General features: G+C 50.0%; 1 protein-coding gene across 2 annotated transcripts in view; it reads left to right on the top strand.

Annotated features, from left to right (window-relative positions):
- Positions 1 to 2,991: 2,991 nt before the first annotated feature.
- Positions 2,992 to 20,827, top strand: part of ESPL1 (extra spindle pole bodies like 1, separase) — a 26,309-nt gene continuing 8,473 nt past the window's right edge. The window contains exons 1-17 of one of the 2 annotated variants that reach the window (XM_017861557.1): positions 2,992 to 3,079; positions 3,497 to 3,589; positions 3,759 to 4,820; positions 5,113 to 5,217; positions 5,375 to 5,495; positions 7,752 to 7,888; positions 9,029 to 9,222; positions 10,970 to 11,209; positions 11,433 to 11,577; positions 11,815 to 11,953; positions 12,166 to 12,305; positions 14,063 to 14,197; positions 16,504 to 16,623; positions 17,255 to 17,426; positions 18,119 to 18,247; positions 18,372 to 18,528; positions 19,358 to 19,467. In XM_017861557.1, coding sequence (XP_017717046.1) covers positions 3,509 to 3,589; positions 3,759 to 4,820; positions 5,113 to 5,217; positions 5,375 to 5,495; positions 7,752 to 7,888; positions 9,029 to 9,222; positions 10,970 to 11,209; positions 11,433 to 11,577; positions 11,815 to 11,953; positions 12,166 to 12,305; positions 14,063 to 14,197; positions 16,504 to 16,623; positions 17,255 to 17,426; positions 18,119 to 18,247; positions 18,372 to 18,528; positions 19,358 to 19,467 — 3,187 coding nt within the window. In that variant the 5' untranslated portion in view covers positions 2,992 to 3,079; positions 3,497 to 3,508. Of the gene's footprint in view, positions 3,149 to 3,496; positions 3,590 to 3,758; positions 4,821 to 5,112; positions 5,218 to 5,374; positions 5,496 to 7,751; positions 7,889 to 9,028; positions 9,223 to 10,969; positions 11,210 to 11,432; positions 11,578 to 11,814; positions 11,954 to 12,165; positions 12,306 to 14,062; positions 14,198 to 16,503; positions 16,624 to 17,254; positions 17,427 to 18,118; positions 18,248 to 18,371; positions 18,529 to 19,357; positions 19,468 to 20,827 lie in introns of both variants that reach the window. The other variant, XM_017861558.1, reaches the window with a different exon arrangement.

Raw genomic sequence — 20,827 nt, 5'->3', positions numbered from 1 at the left:
TTTATTTAGGGTAGAGACAGAGTCTCACTATGTTGCCCAGGCTGGTCTCAAACTCTGGGCTCAAGGGATCTCTCAGCTCGGCCTCCTGAAGTGTTGGGATTATAGGTATAAGCCACTGCTCCTGGCCAAAACATGTTTTGTTTTGTTTTTTTAGACGGAGTCTCGCTCTATCGCCCAGGCTGGAGTGCAGTGGTGCGATCTCGGTTCACTGCAACCTCTGCCTCCCGGGTTCACGCCATTCTCCTGCTTCAGCCTCCCGAGTAGCTGGGACTACAGGCGCCCACCACCGCGCCCGGCTAGTTTTTTGTATTTTTAGTAGAGACGGGGTTTCACCGTGTTAGCCAGGATGGTCTCCATCTCCTGACCTCGTGATCCACCCGCCTCGGCCTCCTGAAGTGCTGGGATTAAAGATGTTAGCCACTGCGCCTGGCCCAAAACATGTTTTTTAATGACTGCCATGCATCGTTAGGGTCTTCAAGGCTATCTGAGGCCTTCTCCTATTTTGAGCCTAACAGAACTCCTGGAGGTAGTGAGGCTTGATGTTCCCATTTCACTGAGAAGGAAGAAATTAGAAGTGGCACTAGAACCTGGCTCTTCTGTCCTATCTCGTTTTCAAAGCTCTTTCAACCATCCTGTGCTGCCTCTATAACCTTGTGATTCACATGAGGAAATAATGTGACTCAAGTTCATATTAGTCAGCCTTTATTGATCTGTTGATACTTAAAGTATTTCTTGTAAGAAGTAGAAAAGAAATAAAAAAGAAAAAAAAGCAAAACAAAAAACAACCAAAAATAAATAAATAAATAAAAAAGAAAAAGCTCTCTGCCCTTGAGGAGTTTAGAATTAAGTAGATATAATAGGCTAGGCATGGCCAGGCATGGTGGCTCACGCCTGTAATCCTAGCACTTTGGGAGGCTGAGGCAGGTGGATCACTTGAGGTCAGGAGTTCAAGACCAGCCTGGCCAACATGGTGAAACCCCGTCCCTACTAAAAATACAAAACATTAGCTGGGCGTGGTGGTGGGCCCCTGTAATCCCAGCTACTTGGGAGGCTGAGGCAGGAGAATCACTTGAACCCAGGAGGGAGAGGTTGCAGTGAGCTAAGATCACGCCATTGTACTCTAGCCTGGGTGACAAGAGCGAAACTCCGTCTCAAAAAAAAAAAAATGCTGGGTATAGTGGCTCACGCCTGTAATTGTAACACATTGGGAGGCTAAGGCCGCAGAGGATCACTTGAGCTCAGGAGTTCGAGACCAACCTGGGCATCATAGTGAGACCTCGTTTCTATCTTTAAAAAAAAAAGGCCGGGCGCGGTGGCTCAAGCCTGTAATCCCAGCACTTTGGGAGGCCGAGACGGGAGGATCACGAGGTCAGGAGATCGAGACCATCATGGCTAACATGGTGAAACCCCGTCTCTACCAAAATACAAAAAACTAGCCGGGCGAGGTGACGGGCGCCTGTAGTCCCAGCTACTCGGGAGGCTGAGGCAGGAGAATGGCGTAAACCCGGGAGGCGGAGCTTGCAGTGAGCTGAGATCTGGCCACTGCACTCCAGCCCGGGCGACAGACCAAGACTCCGTCTCAAAAAAAAAAAAAAAAAAAATTGTAGGTATAATAAAATACGTTGGGAAAAAGTCCTAGAATGCTTGCTAAACAACAGGTAAATGAACACTGATAGCTAAGGTGTAAGTAAGAGGAACTGAGTACTGTGATGAATAATTTTTTTTTGTTTTTTTTTTTCTGAGACAGAGTCTTGCTCTGTCACCCAGGCTGCAGTGCAGTGGCAGGATCTCAGCTCACTGTAACCTCCGCTTCCCAGGTTCAAGAGATCCTCTCAAGTAGCTGGGACTACAGGCCCCCAACACCACACTGGCTAATTTTTGTATTTTCAGTAGAGACGGGGTTTCACCATGTTGGCCAGGCTGGTCTCGAACTCCTGACCTGAAGTGATCCACCCGCCTCCGCTTCCCAAAGTGTTGGGATTACAGGCGTGAGCCACCGCGCCCGGCCTTCTTTTCTTTCTTTTTACAAAAATAATCTTCTCTGCTAGATTCTCAACTCATAAAAGAGCTCTATGATGATGGAGAAAGATGAATTATCCAGTAGAGTTCATCAGCAACAAGCTGATAGCCACTTTTGAGCTTAATTCTTTGGTGGAGGAAGGAAAGAGACAGCTGAATCTGTGTTTGGGGAAGTGGTTAGTACTTACGAAACATAAGCCATTAAAGACTGTGAAATATCCCAGGAAATGAATTTCCAGAGTTCTTCCTGCCACTCACAACTCCCACCCCACCCCACTACCCTCTCTCCCCAATCAAGGAGCACCAGATCTTGTCTTTCTCATACAACCGATAGAAGGAGTAAGGCTGGAAGGCAGAGAGAGAGCTGGAGGTCGCTACGGGTACTCATTTTAGTTCCCCTAGAAAACTATCTTTAAAATAATTTCGTAGGAAGTTGGGCGTGGCGGTGCACGCCCGTAGACTCAGCATTTTGGCAGGCCAAGGCGGGAGGATCACTTAAGCCCAGGAGTTCAAGGCTGCAGTGAGCTGTGATGCGCCACTGCACTCCAGCCTGTGTGTCAGAGCAAGACCCTGTGCAAAAAAAAAAAAAAAAAAAAAAAAAAAAAAAAAAAAAAAAACCGCAGTAGAAACAAAGCACAGAAAGCACAGAAGTCTAAGCCCTTTTCTTCTAGTAACCCAAACCGCTTGAGTTCCCAACTAAGCTCTTTTTGTTATTTCTCTTCTCTTCAAACTGAAACTCTTACCTGAGCTCTGAAGATAAAGGAGGAAAAGGGGTGGCATTACCGATAGCGACTAAGCGACGGGTAGCTGAGAAACTGAGCTCTGACTGGAAAAAAAGGGGAAATCCGCACTCCCAAGCAGCCTTAACGCACAGAGCAGCAAGACCCTCCGGGGAGCCGCGGGAGCGCGCAGCGCGGCGGGTAAACTACAACTCCCAGCGTGCCGCGCGCCCGGCGTTACGCCGCGCCCGCTGATTGGCAGTCGCGGATATTTGAAAGGAGGGGCTGGCGCGGAAAACGAAGGTTACATTTTGGATCCTCGCGGAGTACTGGTCAGGGGGGTAAGTCCTGTACTTAGGAAAGAGGGCGACCTCTGGGGCGGTAAGGCCGGAAGGGACTCGTGAGCGTGGGTACGTGCCGAAGTGAAGGAGATTCCCAGCGCTGACGCGAGGAGAGGCGGGGGTGGCTCCTGGAGGGAGTATCAGGAGGCCTTCGGACGGCCCCGGGGCGCTGAAGGGCTGGGCCGAGGCCTCTGGGGTAGCGCGGCGAGTGGTGTGGTAGTGCGGTCGGGGATCTACCCGGAGGAAGGAAGAGCGGAATCGTCCGTTTATAACGGGAGCACGGCGTCCTGGCGTGGGTTTTCTCCCCGATGAAATTTCTGGTGTGATTCTTTGCCTCCTTCCACGACCTTCAGCCCTCTTCCCTTCCTCCAGTTAACTTCATTAACGATCTTCTCTAATTGGTCTCTTTTTCCCTAGCTCTCTGGTGTCATGAGGAACTTCAAAGGAGTCAACTTTGGGACTCTGCTAAGCAGCCAGAAGGAGGCTGAAGAGTTGCTGCCTGACTTGAAGGTGGGGGTGCTGCCTGGCCCGGGATACACCTGGCTTTCCAAACTGAGCTGTTTTGTGTTTGCCTTTTGAAGAGATGGATAAGTTGGGGACCCTCTCTGAGCAACGCTATTTCTTTCTCTACCTCTTTCCTGCCTTTGCTAGCCCCATTCGTATCTTTCTCTACTTCTAGGAGTTCCTGTCCAACCCTCCAGCTGGTTTTCCCAGCAGCCGATCTGATGCTGAGAGGAGACAAGCTTGTGATGCCATCCTGAGGGCTTGCAACCAGCAGCTGACTGCTAAGCTAGCTTGCCCTAGGCATCTGGGGAGCTTGCTGGAGCTGGCAGAGCTGGCCTGTGATGGCTACTTGGTGTCTACCCCCCAGCGTCCTCCCCTCTACCTGGAACGAATTCTCTTCGTCTTATTGCGGAATGCTGCTGCACAAGGAAGCCCAGAGGCCACACTCCGCCTTGCTCAGCCCCTCCATGCCTGCTTGGTGCAGTGCTGTCGCCAGGCTGCTCCCCAGGACTATGAGGCCGTGGCTCGGGGCAGCTTTTCTTTGCTTTGGAAGGGGGCAGAAGCCCTGTTGGAACAGCGAGCTGCACTCACAGCTCGGCTGAAGGCCTTGAGCTTCCTAGTACTTTTGGAGGATGAAAGTACCCCTTGTGAGGTTCCTCACTTTGCCTCTCCAACAGCCTGTCGAGTGGTAGCTGCCCATCAGCTATTCGATGCCAGTGGCCATGGTCTAAATGAAGCAGATGCTGATTTCCTAGATGACCTGCTCTCCAGGCACGTGATCAGAGCCTTGGTGGGTGAGAGAGGGAGCTCTTCTGGGCTTCTTTCTCCCCAGAGGGCCCTCTGCCTCTTGGAGCTCACCTTGGAACACTGCCGTCGCTTTTGCTGGAGCTGCCACCATGACAAAGCCATCAGCGCAGTGGCAAAGGCTCATAGTTACCTAAGGAACACCAATCTAGCCCCTAGCCTTCAGCTATGTCAGCTGGGGGTTAAGCTGCTACAAGTTGGAGAGAAAGGACCTCAGGCAGTGGCCAAGCTTCTGATCAAGGCATCAGCTGTCCTGAGCAAGAGTTTGGAGGCACCATCACCCCCGCTTCGGGCATTGTATGAGAGCTGCCAGTTCATCCTTTCAGGCCTGGAACGAGGCACCAAGAGGCGCTATAGACTTGATGCCATTCTGAGCCTCTTTGCTTTTCTTGGAGGGTACTGCTCTCTTCTGCAGCAGCTGCGGGATGATGGTGTAAGTTAAGGACCTGGAGGTAGGATGGGGACATGGTCTGTGGACTCACTACCAGCCTAGGGTATTTGGCAAGATCTGGAAGTCCTGGCTCCCTCCTTGTTAAGCTGCTCTCTGGACTGTGCCTAGTGAGCTAGCAAGCAGCCTAGTCTTTCCTCAGAGGGCACTGGCCCTTCTGGATATCCTTCCTCGTGCTCCCTGGGCTCTGTCAACTCTCCAGGACTCTGGGTCAGTCTTCAGCTTGGAGCCCTCTTTATCTCTGCTCCTCATACCAACCTTCTGCTTCCTTCCTCAGGTGTGTGGGGGCTCCTCCAAGCAACAGCAGTCTTTTCTTCAGATGTACTTTCAGGGACTTCACCTCTACACTGTGGTGGTTTATGACTTTGCCCAAGGCTGTCAGGTACTGTCTGGGAATCAAGGAACCTGGACTAGGCTCATAGGGTTTGGGGTTGCTCCACTGCCCTCAAACAGCTTTGGGGTTGCTTGGCTTTGGGTGTGGAGTGGATTGGAGGTCATCTTGGACCCAGCATGACTCCTCACCCTTCTTGTCCCTTCAGATAGTTGATTTGACTGACCTGGCCCAGCTAGTGGAGAGTTGCAAATCTACCGTTGTCTGGATGCTGGAGGCCTTAGAGGGCCTGTCGGGCCAAGAGCTGACGGACTACATGGGGATGACCGGTTAGTGCCCTGGGTCCCAGGCACAGAGTGTGGGAGGGTCATCACCCATTAGGCAGGTGAATAGTACTTGCTGCATGGTTCTGACCATTGTGAGGGTTCCTCATGGTTCAAGGAGGCAGTGAAAGAAATGTTTATAAGTACCAGCTACTCTATGTTTAACACCAGTAGAGAAGTGATGAGGCTAACTTATAGCAGCAGACACTATTTATTTGACTGGAATCTAACTTGGCATTAACAGTTGTACCTAATATGCAACCTTATGACCTTTCAATATATTTTTTTAATTTCTTTTTTTTTAATGTTTTCTTTTTTCTTTCTTTCTTTCTTTTTTTTTTTTTGAGACGGAGTTTTTGCTCTGTCGCCCGGGCTGGAGTGCAGTGGCCGGACAGCTCACGCATAGCTCCGCCATCCCGGTTTACACCATTCTCCGCCTCAGCTCCGAGTAGCTGGGACTACAGCAGCCGCACCTCGCCTGGCTTAGTTTTTTGTATTTTTTAGTAAGACGGGGCTTCCACCATGTTAGTCCAGGATGGTCTTGACTCCTGACCTCGTGATCCGCCTGTCTCAGCATCCAAAGTGCTGGTTACAGGCCTTGAGCCACCGCGCACGCCCTTTTTTTTTTTTTTTTTTTTGAGCTGGAGTCTAGTTCTGTCACCAGACTGGAGTACAGTGGCGCGATCTTGGCTCACTGCAACCTCCACCTCCTGGGTTCAGGCGATTCTCCTGCCTCAGCCTCCTGAGTAGCTGGGATTACAGGCATGTGCCGCCACACCCAGCTAATTTTTGTATTTTTAGTAGAGATGGGGTTTCACCGTGTTGGCCAGGATGGTTTCGGTCTCCTGACCTTGTGATCCACTCACTTCGGCCTCCCAAAGTGCTGGAATTACAGGTGTGAGCCACCGTGCCCAGCCAATGTTTTCTTTTTTTTCTTTTTCTTCACTTATCAGAATCCAGAAATCATTACAAATGACCTTTCTGTATATTTAAGTGGTTGGTTTTGTTTTTTTTTTTTTTTTTTTTGAGACAAGGTCTTGTTCTGTTGCCTAAGCTGGAGTGCACTGGCACAACACAGTCTCAACCTCCTGGGCTCGAGCAATCCTCCCACCTCAGCCCCCCAAGCTCACCTTGCAAGTTCAAGCGACTCACCTGCCTCAGCCTCCCAAGTAGCTGGGACTGCAGGCATGCACCACTACGCCTGGCTGATTTCTGTATTTTTTGTAGAGACGAGGTCTCACCATGTTGTCCAGACTGGTCTCGAACTCCTGGACTCAAGTTATCTGCCTGCCTTGGCCTCCCTGAAACCCTGTCTCTACTAAAAATACAAAATTAGCCAGGCAGGGTGGTGCATGCCTGTAATCCCAGCTACTTGGGAGGCTGAGGCAGGAGAGTTGCTTGAACCTGCAAGGTGGAGATTGCAGTGAGCTGAGATTGCGCCATTGCACTTCAGCCTGGGCAACAGGGCACTCGAGCCTGGGCAACAAGAGCGAAACTCCATCTCAAAAGAAAAGGAGAATTCTTCCCACAGAGTACTGAAGACTGATTTTATTTTTTCCCAATCATCTATGTTGATGGCCAAGAAGCTGCATAAATAAGTTATTATCATTTATTCATTCAGCAAGTATTTGTTGAGTATTCACTGTGTGTGAAGCACTATTTTGAGTACTTGGATGTGTCAGTAAACAAAACAAAGATTCCTTCCCTCATGGAGCCACGTTCTAGTTTGGGGGAAAAGATAAACAGATTCAGTAAATAAGTGAATTATCAACATATTAGAAAGTGATGAGAAATGTGAGGGAAAAGGAAAAGTAGAGCAGGATAAGAAAGGGAATTGAGAGTCTAAGGTGCATGACGGGGGGCACGTTACCACCTTAAATCAGGTGGTCAGGGTAGACCTCATTGAGAGGGTGATGTGAGCACAGGCTTGGAGGACGTGAGGGAGTTAGCCATGTGGGTTCCTGGAAAAGAACATCCCTGGCAGAAGAAACAACCAGTGCTGAGGCAGGAGGGTGTCTGGTTTGTAAAACAAGTGCAGATGGGCTGAGTGGTGTGGGTTCACCGTACTAGAATGAAGCGCATGGGCCTATTTGGAGCAGGAAGGGGACAGCCACCCCTTCCTCATTCCTAGCAGTAGGGGTTCCTGTCTGATCTGGAAGCTGCTGAGCTGACCATAGATTGAGCTAATCTCTGCTGCCTCTCCAGGAGGAGAGGGTGGTGGGAGCCATTCCTACGGTCAATTGTGCCTTTTCTCCCCTGCAGCTTCTTACACCAGTAACTTGACCTACAACTTCTATAGTCACAAGCTCTATGCCGAGGCCTGTGCCATCTCTGAGCTGCTCTGTCAGCACCTGGGTTTGGTGAAGCCAGGCACTTATCCTGAGGTGCCTCCTGAGAAGGTACAAGGAAATGAGAGGTGCAGCAAGGGAGCTTATGTGGTCGGGGAGTGGGGGGAGCAGGAAAGGGCCTAGCCAGCACCCTCCCTTCGAGTAGGGGGTTAGTAGCAGCATGTTGGCACCAGTATTCGGAGCAGTGTTTCCCAAACCTCACTGTACTGTAACTTAGTGTTTTTCTTTAGATTGACTTACTTTTTTTTTTTTTTTTTTTGAGACGAGTCTCGCTTGCTCTGTCGCCCAGGCTGGAGTACAGTGGGGCCATCTCAACTCACTGCAACCTTTGCCTCCCGGGTTCAAGCAATTCTCCTGCCTTAGCCTCCCGAATAGCTGGGATTACAGGTGCCCACCACCACGCCCAGCTAATTTTTGTATTTTTTGTAGAGACGGGGCTTTCACCATGTTGGTTGGCCAGGCTGGTCTCGAACTCCTGACCTCAGGTGATCTGCCTGCCTGGGCCTCCCAAAGCGCTGGGATTATAGGCTCAAGCCACCGCGCTGGGCAAGAACCAGTGTTCTTAAGCAAGAATACCTGTGAACTGATGCATTGGTGGGATTGGCAAGCAAGATAGGTCATAGAGGGGCTTGGGTTTCATCTTGACTGAGGTGATAAGCCTCTAAAGGATTTAAGTGGAGGCATGACAGCAGACAGGCGTTTTGGATTTCCCTGACTTCGCTGTGATGAACGGAGTGCAGGAGAAAAGACTGGGTAATCAGGCTGCTATAGTAACCTAGGCAGGGAGGGGTGGGCTGAACTGAAGCAGCTGCACAAGGGATGGAATGCAGTGGATGGGTGCAAGAAGCCAAGGATTAACCTAGTAGGTGACTGGTAGAAGGGAGAGCGAGAGAAGGAAACATCAGAGATGGCCCCACATTTCTGACTCAGGAGAAGGCAGTGCCATTTGCTGAGAAGGATTACAGGAGGAGAAGCAGGTTTTCAAGGGTGTGGGATTGGAGCCTCTGAGTTGAAGGCACTCAGAGTATTTCATTCTTAGGTGTCTCCTGTCTTGGGTGGGGGTGGCTCAGGAGGCCCACCTGCCAACCCCACCCCACCATGTGGTGTATGTACCTATGCATGTACATCCGTTTCCACCATACACACTCACTGGCTCCTCTCCAGTTTGGTCTGTTCCCTTTCTCTGGTCAGTTGCACAGGTGCTTCCGGCTACAAGTAGAGAGTTTGAAGAAACTGGGTAAACAAGCCCAGGGCTGCAAGATGGTGACTTTGTGGCTGGCAGCCCTGCAACCCTATAGCCCTGAACACATGGCTGAGCCAGTCACTTTCTGGGTTCGGGTCAAGATGGATGCGTCCAGGGCTGGAGACAAGGAGCTACAGCTAAAGTGAGTTGGGGGCCAGATGCGATGGCTCATGCTTGTAATCCCAGCACTTTGGGAAGCTGAGGCGGGTGGATCACTTGAGGTCAGGAGTTTGAGACCATGGCCAACAAGGGGAAACCCCATCTCTACTAAAAATACAAAAATTAGCTGGGTGTTGGCTGGGCACGGTGGCTGACACCTGTAATCCCAGCACTTTGGGAGGCCAAGGCGGGTGGATCACGAGGTCAGGAGATCGAGACCATCCTGGCTAACATGGTGAAACCCCGTCTCTACTAAAAATACAAAAAATTAGCCAGGCGTGGTGGCAGGCGCCTGTAATCCCAGCTACTTGGGAGACTGAGGCAGGAGAATGGCATGAACCCAGGAGGCGGAGGTTGCAGTGAGCCGAGATCGCTCCACTGCACTGCAGCCTGGGCGACAGAGCAAGACTCTGTCTCAAAAAAAAAAAAAAAAAAAATTAGCTGGGCGTGGTGGCGGGTGCCTGTAATCCCAGCTACTCAGGAGGCTGATGCAGGAGAATTGCTCAAACCCCTGAGGTGAAGGTTGCAGTGAGCTGAGCTCGCACCACTGCACTCCAGCCTGAGTGACAGAGGGAGACTCCGTCTCAAAAAAAAAAGTGAGTTGGGAAGGGGGTCAACCATGTATCTCCCATGGATAGAGTGGCTTTTGGTACTCATGGTCATGTCCTTTCATGTTTATGTCTGAAAAAGACAGTAATTGCTTCATTCATTAGTTATTCATTGAGTGCCTACTATATGCTAGCCACTATGCTAGGTACTTGCGGGTATAGTGGTGACAGTGGTCTTACTTTCGTGGAGCTTATATTCTACTTGGGGAGTTATTTTTAAAAAGGACATTTTGTGTCTGTTTTTTTTTTTTTTTTTTTTAATAGAGACAAGGTCTCACTATGTTGTCTAGGCTGGTCTTGAACTCCCAGGCTCAAGTGATCCTCCCACCTTGGCCTCTCAAAGTGCTAGGATTACAGGCATGAGCCAATGCACCCAGCCTTCATGTATGCTCTATGAAGACAACTAAACAGTGATTTGCCAAAAGAGGAAGCAACTTTAGGTAGGTTATTTAGGAAAGCCCTTTTTGAAGAAGTGACAGATGAGACCTGAGGATGTGAAGGAATCTACTCTATAAAGATCTCAGGGAGCCTGGGCAACATAGTGAGACCTTGTCCCTACTTAAAAAAAATTAGCCGAATATGGTGGCATGAACCTATAGTCTATTTACACTTAATTAGGAGACTGAAGTGGGAGCAAGGAAGAGCCTGGAAGATCAAGGCTCAGTGAACCGTGATCACGCTATTGCACTCCAGCCTGGACAATAGCGTGAGACTGTCTGGAAAAAAAAAACCTCAGGGAAGAGAATTCCTTGCAGAGAGAGTAGTAAATACAAAGGTTGCAAGGTGGGAACAAACTTGGGACCATGCTTGAGAAAGCCAGCATGCTGGGGGTAGTAGGAGTATAGGATGGAGAGCCATATGGAATTGAGGTGGTCAAGGTGGGAAGAGGCCAGGTCACACAGGGCCTTATAGGCCATGGTCAGGGCTTTGGAAATGATTCCTAGTGGGAGCCCACTGCAGTTTGTTAAACAAGAGGAGCAATGCAATCTGATTCAGATTTTTAAAGCCATGACTGGAAACTTACTGAGCTTTCAGCAAGCCAAGGCTGGGGCTCCTCAGCATGGGAGCAGAGGCTATATGCCTTCTGGACTCCACGCTGGTGCTGAGCATGCCCTCTCTCAGGACTCTGCGAGACAGCCTAAGTGGCTGGGACCAGGAGACCCTGGCCTTCCTGCTGAGGGAGGAGCTGCAGGCCTACAAGTCTGTGCGGGCTGACACTGGACAGGAACGCTTCAACATCATCTGTGACCTCCTGGAGCTGAGCCCCGAGGAGACACCAGCCGGGGCCTGGGCACGAGCCACCCACCTGGTAGAACTGGCTCAGGTGCTCTGCTACCACGACTTTGCCCAGCAGACCAACTGGTAAGGAGTAGTAGCTGCGGAGGCCACTCTTGCTCCTTGCCCTAGGTCCTCTCAAACTCTTCAGAACCAGTTTCCCTCTCCACATCCCTGAGTGCTCCCTTCATCTTGTGGCCATGGGAGCACATGCAAAGGGTGAGGCCAGCTGTTCTGCAGCCAGCCCTTCCCAGGGCACTGTGGCAGGTACTCATAGTAGGCCCAGCTTAAGCACATCTTCTCCCTGCAGCTCTGCTCTGGATGCTGTCTGGGAAGCCCTGCAACTTCTGGAGTCTGTGAAACCTGAGGCCCAGACCAGAGATCAGCTTCTGGACGATAAAGCACAGGCCTTGCTGTGGCTTTACATCTGTACTCTGGAAGCCAAAATGCAGGAAGTGAGTGTGGCTGCTGTGGGGCTCAGTAGAACTGGGTGTAGGAATTATTGTCCCTGGGCCCCCAACAAGTTGATATCAGCCCTTTTATTTTGTTTTATTTTAGAGATGGGGTCTCTCTGTTGCACAGGCTGGTCTTGAACCGGGCTCAAACAATCCTCCCACCTCAGCCTGCCGAGTAGCCAGGACTATAGGCCCACACCACTGTGCCCTGTTTTATACTCCAATCTTCCCATCCAGGGTATCGAGCGGGATCGGAGAGCCCAGGCTCCTGGTAACTTGGAGGAATTTGAAGTCAATGACCTGAACTATGAAGATAAACTCCAGGAAGATCGTCTCCTATACAGTAACATTGCCTTCAACCTGGCTGCAGATGCTGGTGAGGGATAAATGGAGTATGGCATGGGCATCTCCATGGTTTCCTAAGAGTGGAACAGGGACCCCTGGTGAGGGAGAGCCTGACCTTGTAGAGTAGGAGGTTGCGTAAGCAGTGGGAGGTTGATGTAAAGGGCAGAGGATGTTATGGAGGAAGGCAAGTTCTCTCCAGATTGCCCATGCTGAGACAGCAGTCATTTTCTTCTGGCTTAACAGCTCAGTCCAAATGCCTGGACCAAGCCCTGGCCCTGTGGAAGAAGCTGCTTACAAAGGGGCAGGCCCCAGCTGTACGGTGTCTCCAGCAGACAGCAGCCTCACTGCAGATCCTAGCAGCCCTCTACCAGCTGGTGGCAAAGGTAATGAGGTGGGGCATTTAGGGGGACCCATATAAATAAGGACTAAACCAGAAACAGCTCCTTCACCTTCTTTGGCCTGTGAGCCTGCTGAGAAGCCATGAAAGCCAGTGATGAAGCACAGGCCTGTATCACCAGTCTTATTTTAAATCCAAGCTCCCTCATTGTGTATGGCCTCGGGCAAGTTGCTTAACTTTCTAAGCCCAAGTTTCCTTATCTCTAAAATAGGGGCCATACTACTGCCTCATGGCATTATTATTCAGTGTGGCAGTGCATGGAAGAGGTATTGTGTAAATGGTGTGCTGAAATGTTAGCTTTAGTCTGGGCATCATAGCGAAACCCCATCTCTACAAGAAATAAAAAAAATATAGCCCGGTGCGGTGACATGTGCCTGTAATCCCAGCTACTCAGGTGGCTGAGGCAGGAGAATTCCTTGAGCCAGAAGGTGGAGGTTGCAGTGGGCTAAGATCATGCCACTGTACTCCAACCTGGGGGACAGAGCAAGACACTGTTTCATTAAAAAAAAAAAAAAAAGTTAGCTTTAATTATTAGATGATTTGTTACCTATCAGAAAAATACATAGATGCCTTTATACACAATTTTACATTCTTACATTGTTATGTGTGCCTTTTTTTTTTTTTTTTGAGATGGAGTCTCACTCTATAGCCCAGGCTGGAGTGCAGTGGCGCAATCTGGGCTCACTGCAACTTCCACCACCTGGGTTCAAGTGATTCTTCTGCCTCAGCCTCCTGAGTAGCTGGGACTATAGGCGTGCAACCATGCCTGGCTACTTTTTTGCATTTTTAGTATAGACGGGTTTTACCATATTGGCCAGGCTGGTCTTGATCTCCTGACCTCAGGTGATCCACCCGCCCCAGCCTCCCAAAGTGCTGGGATTACAGGCATGAGCCACTGTGCCCAACTTTTTTTTCCCCCCCCCGAGATAGTCTTGCTCTGTCACCCAGGCTGGAGAGCAGTGGCGTGATCTCAGCTCACTGCATCCTCCACCTCCTGGGTTCAAGCGATTCTCCTGGCTCACTCAGCCTCCTGAGCAGCTGGGATTACAGGCGCATACCACCACACCCAGCTAATTTTGTATCATTGGTAGAGATGGGGTTTCACCGTGTTGCCCAGGCTGGTCTCGAACTCCTGATCTCAGGTGACCTGCCTGCCTCAGCCTCTCAAACTGCTGGGGTTATAGGCATAAGCCACTGTGCCTGGCCTATAAGGCCATGTACATTCTTATTTCAGGGAGTTTCACAAACTTCCTGAAGCTCTACCCTAGACTCCACATTAGGAAATTTAGAAAAAAAAAAAAAAAGCCATTATACATGCTGTTAACTGTGAGCATTAGACCATATTTCTAGCAGGGGAAGCTACCTCAGCCCTAGATTTGAGTCTTGGTTCTGCCACATACCTTTATGTGAACTTAGACAAGCAACCCATGTGAGTCTTAACTTCCTGTACTGTAAATTTGGGATTAGAGTTGTTATGAGGGTTAAATGCATTGATGCATGTAAGCCTTGGCACAGTGCCTGGCACATAGTAAGAACTCAGAAAATCCTGGCTATTGATGATGAATGGCATCTAGGCTTTAAAACAGTAGGGGCAGGGTGATGATTACTTCATCTGGGTAACCACATTCCACCCAGGCCCTGAGGTCAAACTACAGTCCAAGGTCCCAAAGGGCTGGGGAGCAGAGGGTAGAAATGGAGGCTTGAGCAGGGGTGAAGTAAACTTTGGCTGCTCTTGCTGACCAGCCCATGCAGGCTCTGGAGGTCCTCCTGCTGCTACGGATTGTCTCTGAGAGACTGAAGGACCACTCGAAGGCAGCCGGCTCCTCCTGCCACATCACCCAGCTCCTCCTGACCCTCGGCTGTCCCAGCTATGCCCAGGTGAGTGCCCAACCAGCCTAGTCTGGAGACTGCAGGGGGCCTGTAGCTTTAGAGGACCACCTCTTTTCTGAGAAGACAGGATATCAAAGGGGCAGCTTCTCAGCCTTTTACCACCACAATTGGCTGGAGAATTGTGGAGTGTGGAGCAGCTGGAGGCGGCTGCAATAAGGGGAGTCATCTTTGTCCTTCCTGCAAAACCAGTTGTTCATTAAGTTTACAGACTGCTGCAGGAATATACCGCCAGTCTTGTATTTCCTGACTGGTTCTGTTGCCCTAGTTGATGCTTCATTGCTCACATAAGGCTATCACAGTGTCTCCTGGTTGGTCTCCTTGGCCTCCAGTTTCTCCCTGTTCTACTTCATCTTCTTAATGACCACTGGTAGGCACAGGTGTGATCTAATCTCTTTCCTGCTTAACCCTTTTCCCTTTTGCCCCAAGAATACTTGCCAGTGCTTACGGTTGCAGTGTTTACCCCTGGATAACTTTGCCACGAAATATCTCACTCTTACTATTTTCGCATCACTCTAGTATATTGACTTTGAAAACAAAAGACATGATTCTGTTTACAGCATTCTGTTTTTAGTGGTGTCATTTCCATTCACAAAATATAGTAATTCTTTTTTTTTTTGAGTTCAAGCGATTCTCCTGCCTCAGTCTCCCGAGTAGCTGGGATTACAAGCACCTGCCACAATGCCTGGCTAATTTTTGTATTTTTAGTAGAGATGCAGTTTCACCACGTTGGCCAGGCTGGTCTCAAACCCCTTAGCTCAGGTGATCTGCCTGCCTTGGCCTCCCAAAGTGCTGGGATTATAGGCGTGAGCCACCGCATATGGCCAAAATATAGTAATTCTTTTTTTTTTTTTTTTTTTTTTTTTGAGGTGGAGTCTCGCTCTGTCGCCCAGGCTAGAGTACAGTGGCGCAATCTTGGCTCACTGCAACCTCTGCCTCCTGGGTTCAAACAAGTCTCCTGCCTCAGCCTCCCGAGTAGCTGGGATTTCAGGCACGCACCACCACACCCAGCTAATTTTTATTGTGTTTTTAGTAGAGATGGGGTTTCACCATATTGGCCAGGCTGCTCTCGAGCTCCTGACCTTGTGATCCACCTGCCTCGGCCTCCCGAAGTGCTGGGATTACAGGCATGAGCCACTGTGCCCAGCAGCCTGCTTATTTTTTAAAATTTATTTTATTCATTTTTTGAGACAGGGTGTCACTGTGTTGCCTAGGCCAGAGTGCAGTAGCATGATCATGGCTCACAGCAGCTTTGACCTTCTGCACTCAAGTGATCCTCCCACATCACCTTCCTGAGTAGCGGGGATTACAGGTACATGCCACCACACCTGACTAATTTTTAAATGTTTTGTAGAGACAGAGTCTCACTGTGTTGCCCAGGCTGGTCTTGAACTCCTGGGCTCAAGTGATCCTCCCGCCTCAGGCTCCCAAAGTGCTGATATTACAGGCATGAGCCACTGTGCCCAGCTACTGCTTACTCTGTATATAGCTTTAATCTAAAAGTGGTTAACCAGGCTGGGCGCAGTGGCTCACACCTGTAATCCCAGCATTTTGGGAGGCCGAGGTGGGCAGATCACCTGAGGTTGGGAGTTCGAGACCAATCTGACCAACATAGAGAAACCCCATCTCTACTAAAAATACAAAATTAGCCGGGCATGGTGGCGTATGCCTGTAATCCCAGGTACTTGGGAGGCTGAGGCAGGAGATCACTTGAACCCTGGAGGCGGAGGCTGCAGTGAGTCGAGATCATACCATTGCACTCCAGCCTGGGCGACAAGAGTGAAACTCCATGCCAAAAAAAAAAAAGTGGTTAACCAAGTGTTAAATGCACAATTTAGAGAGTGAATCAATAACTCCTATGCAGATTATAATATCTGAAATAATATAATATTTATTGGACATGTTGAGCATTTTGTTTGTAAATGCTTTACTCCACTTTTTTTTTTTTTTGAGACAGAGTCTTACTCTGTCACCCAGGCTGGAGTACAGTGGTGCAATCTCCGTTCACTGCAACCTCTGCCTCAGGTTGAAGTGATTCTCATGCCTCAGCCTCCCGAGTAGCTGGGATTACAGCGTGTGCCACCACGCCTGGCTAATTTTTGTATTTTTAGTAGAGACGGGCTGTCACCATGTTGGCCAGGCTGGTCTTGAACTCCTGACTTCAGGTGATCCGCCCACCTTGGCCTCCCAAAGTGCTGGGATTACAGGCGTGAGCCACGCGGTCGCCCTTATTTACTCCACTTTCGTTTGAAGAGTGTGGCTGCCTTTCCTCATGTGCCCTCTGATTGCTTCCTTAGTTATACCTGGAAGAGGCAGCATTGAGCCTGAAGCATCTCGATCAGACCACTGACACATACCTGCTCCTTTCCCTGACCTGTGATCTACTTCGAAGTCAACTCTACTGGACTCACCAGAAGGTATTTCTCACTTTCTTCATCTCCGAAGGCCCTGGGTATTAGAAATAATTTAGGATTTTCTTGATATTTGCCTGGCTTTTGAGATTTCCCTGGAGCTAGGCAGAATGTTCCTGACCCTGAGAGGCACGCATATTTCCTAGCCTTGCCCTCGCCAGAGACTTGCTCACCAGTCCTCCTCTGGTCCTTTTCCTTCTTCAAGGGCAAGGGGCAAAGTCTGTCCTGTGACGAAAAGCTGGGACAACAGTGATCCTGGGAAGGCATGGGAGCTCTGGACTAGAAATCCAGGGGATCGCAAAGACTTGAGTTTTCTCCCAAACTAGTTGTGTGACTTGCGCATGTCTTCTACCCTCTCATGCTCTAGTTTCTTCTCTACGTTTTTATCATTCCTAAATTGGTGGACAAGTCACTGGTGAGGGCAAAGCTAGGAACTGTTACTGCTTCTCAGGGTCAGGAACGTTCTGCCTAGCTCCAGGGAGATCTCGAAAGCCAGGCAAATACTCAGAAAATTCTAAAATCTTTCTAATACCCAGGGCCGTCAGGGATGGGGCCACGTAATCTCCAGGGCCTCTCAAGCTCTGAAGTGCCTGTCTGACTCCACTTACTGCCTCCTCTGGCCCCTTCTCTCCTTTAGGCGACCGAGGGTGTCTCTCTGCTACTGTCTGTGCTTCAGGATCCTGCCCTCCAGAAGTCCTCCAAGGCTTGGTACTTGCTGCGTGTCCAGGCCCTGCAGTTGGTGGCAGTTTACCTTAGCCTCCCGTCAGACAGCCTCTCACATTCCCTGTGGGAGCAGCTCTGTGCCCAAGGTGAAAGAATAGGGTGGATGGCCCCCTTTGGATGACGTGTATGGTTTGTCTGCTGTCAGCTCTTCTCAAACCTCATCCCCTCTGCCAGCTGTGTGGCCCAGCCTACCTAGAACCTGCACAGAGTAGGCTTGGGATAGCAGATGGGTTTCAGTTTGCCTGCTGACTCTATTGGAGTCAGCAATTGGTGACTGCCTGGAATACTAGGCTGAAAGGACTTTTTTATTTTTTTTTCCTGAGGCGGAGTTTCACTCTTGTTGCCCAGGCTGGAGTGCAATGGTGCAATCTCAGCTTACTGCAATCTCCGCCTCCCGGGTTCAAGCGATTCTCCTGCCTCAGTCTCCTGAGTAGCTGGGATTACTGACATGCGCCACTACGCCCGGCTAATTTTTGTATTCTTAGTAGAGATGGGGTTTTACCATGTTGGCCAGGCTGATCTCGAACTCCTGACCTCAGGTGATCCGTCTGCCTCAGCCTCCCAAAATGCTGGGATTACAGGCTTGGACCACTGCGCCCAGACAGCTGAAAGGATTCTGAGACCCCATGGGATCTCAGAGGGAAGGCGTTATGAGATTGATTAGCTCTGCCTGCCTAAATGCAGAAGGAAGCATGGGAAGCAGGCTTTGCTGCCTTAGCAGCTGAAGGTGGTGAAGTTCTGGCTGCATCCTCTCCCTTCTTTGCCACACCCACCACAGGCTGGCAGACACCTGAGATAGCTCTCATAGACTCTCATAAGCTCCTCCGAAGCATCATTGTCCTGCTGATGGGCAGTGACATCCTCTCAACTCAGAAAGCAGCTGTGGAGACATCGTTTCTGGACTATGGTGAGTCTGGGGAGGACAGCAGGGCCCTGTTGGAATGGATAGGCTATATGAAAGGGCTGCAGTTTTTTCTCCAGATGATCCACACTGTGGCTGAGTGATGGTTGTCTTGTCTCTTTTGCTACAGGTGAAAATCTGGTACAAAAATGGCAGGTTCTTTCAGAGGTGCTGAGCTGCTCAGAGAAGCTGGTCTGCCACCTGGGCCGCCTGGGTAGTGTGAGTGAAGCCAAGGCCTTTTGCTTGGAGGCCCTAAAACTTACAACAAAGCTGCAGATACCACGCAAGTGAGTACAGGGCCAGAGGATATGGCAATGATGGCACCAGAGTGCCATGCACCCTTGAACATGGATTCCAAACTGTTCCACAGATTACATGCTATGTTTAGATGCATTCGTGGAAAAAGGCATTCCACAGCTAAATAAGTGGGAAATGCTGAGTTAATCAAGGTTAGATGTTTTTATTTCCCGTAGGACTCTCGTGTCCTTCAGTATGTGGATATACCTTGCAAATCTTTAAAAGGGAGATCTAGTGTACAGCGTTTCCCTAAGAATGTTTTCCCACAGGATCCTTTTTTTTTTTTTTTGAGATGGAGTCTCGCCCTGTCGCCCAGGCTGGAGTGCAGTGGTGCAATCTCGGCTCACTGCAAGCTCCGCCTCCCAGGTTCACTCCATTCTCCTGCCTGAGCCTCCTGAGTAGCTGGGACTACAGGTGCCTGCCACCATGCCCAGCTAATTGTTTTGTATTTTTAGTAGAGACGGGGTTTCACCGTGTTAGCCAGGATGGTCTTGATCTCCTGACCTCGTGATCCGCCCACCTCAGCCTCCCAAAGTGCTGGGATTACAGGCATGAGCCACTGCACCCAGCCTCCCACGGATCCTTTTATTGAGGAATGCAGTTTGGGAAATCCTGTCCCAAGGCACAAGGAGAGTTGGGATTAGAGAGAAGAGTAGAGAGTTTTTCCCCAGGGAGCCTTTAAGTCAGCTTAAGGGAGTGAATGCCTTTTGGAGGCAGGGAAGGACTGAGGTAGCTCAGCCTGGGAAAGAAACAAAGAGAAAGACTCTCCAGGAAAACAAAGGATTCCTCTGATTGGCTCTCCTCTCCTCTCTCAACAAGGTGTGCCCTGTTCCTGGTGCTGAAGGGCGAGCTGGAGCTGGCCCGCAATGACATTGATCTCTGTCAGTCGGACCTGCAGCAGGTTCTGTTCTTGCTTGAGTCTTGCACAGGTGAGCAGCCATGTCCCCATGCCCATAGGCCGTGCTGAAATGACCCACACTACAGCACATCTTTCTGTGTAAAGGTTTCGTTGCCTTTTATTTTTGAGACAGTCTCGCTTTATTACCCAGGCTGGAGTGCAGTGGTGTGATCTTGGCTCACTGCAACCTCTGCCTCCCAGGTTCAAGTGATTCTCCTGCCTCAGTCTCCCCAGTAGGTGGGACTACAGGCATGCGCCACCATGCCCGGATAATTTTTTCTTATTTGTAGTAGAGATGAGGTTTTACCATGTTGGCCAGATTGGTTTTGAACTCCTGACCTCAGGTGATCCACCCGCCTCGGCCTCCTAAAGTGCTGGGATTACAGGCGTGAGCCACCGCGCCCGGCCTTTGTTCCCTTTTTAATCAGATACTGACTTCTGGTCCCAGGGCAGCATTCCCTCGACTTTAGTCCAACCATTGGTCTCCTTTAGACAGCCTGTCCCAGACTTACCCTAGTTCTAGTTTTCAGTGCTTCCTAATACATTTTGGCTATTTAAATTTGATTTAGATAATATTTAGGGCCAGGCTTGGTGGCTCATGCCTGTAATCCCAGCACTTTAGAAGGCCAAGGCAGGCAGATCACGAGGTCAGGAGTTCGAGATCAGCCTGGCCAACATAGTGAAACCCCATCTCTACTAATACAAAAATTAGCCAGGTGTGGTGGCGGGCACCTGTAATCCCAGCTACTCGGAAGACTGAGGCAGGAGAATCACTTGAACCCAAGAGGCAGAGGTTGCAGTGAGCAAGATCGCACCATTGCACTCCAGTCCAGGCGACAGTGTGAGACTCTGACCCAAAAAAAAAAAGAAAGATAATATTTAGAATTCAGGTCCTCAGTCACACTAGCCACACTTCATGTGCTCACTAGCCACATGGCTAGTGGCTACCGTATTGAGTAGCACGAGCATCCTCAGGAGGGCTGAAGCTAATCATAAAACATTGCCTTTATGGCACATTTTGTCTCCTCAATCACATATACTTCTAGTATTTCATTTCCCCCACACTAGACCCCATAAAGCTGGGTGGGAGCATAGATTATTTTCATTTGTTAAATAAGAAAGTTGAGAAGTCAATGTTTGGGGCCAGGACCACAGGGTAGGAGGCAGGATTCAGGTGTGGGCCTGTTGGGGCCAGCCTGCTCTTCTCAGCCATGTGGCCCCTGAGCTGCAGGTGTGGGGGCTAGCTGGGCGTAGTGGCGGGCGCCTGTAGTCCCAGCTACTCGCGAGGCTGAGGCAGGAGAATGGCATGAACCCAGGAGGCGGAGCTTGCAGTGAGCCGAGATCACGCCACTGCACTCCAGCCTGGGCGACAGAGCGAGACTCCATCTCAA

The sequence above is a fragment of the Rhinopithecus bieti genome, unplaced genomic scaffold (genome assembly GCF_001698545.2).
Source record: "Rhinopithecus bieti isolate Rb0 unplaced genomic scaffold, ASM169854v2 scaffold_56806, whole genome shotgun sequence".
Taxonomy (NCBI): domain Eukaryota; kingdom Metazoa; phylum Chordata; class Mammalia; order Primates; family Cercopithecidae; genus Rhinopithecus; species Rhinopithecus bieti.
This window is presented reverse-complemented; position numbering and strand designations above follow the sequence as displayed.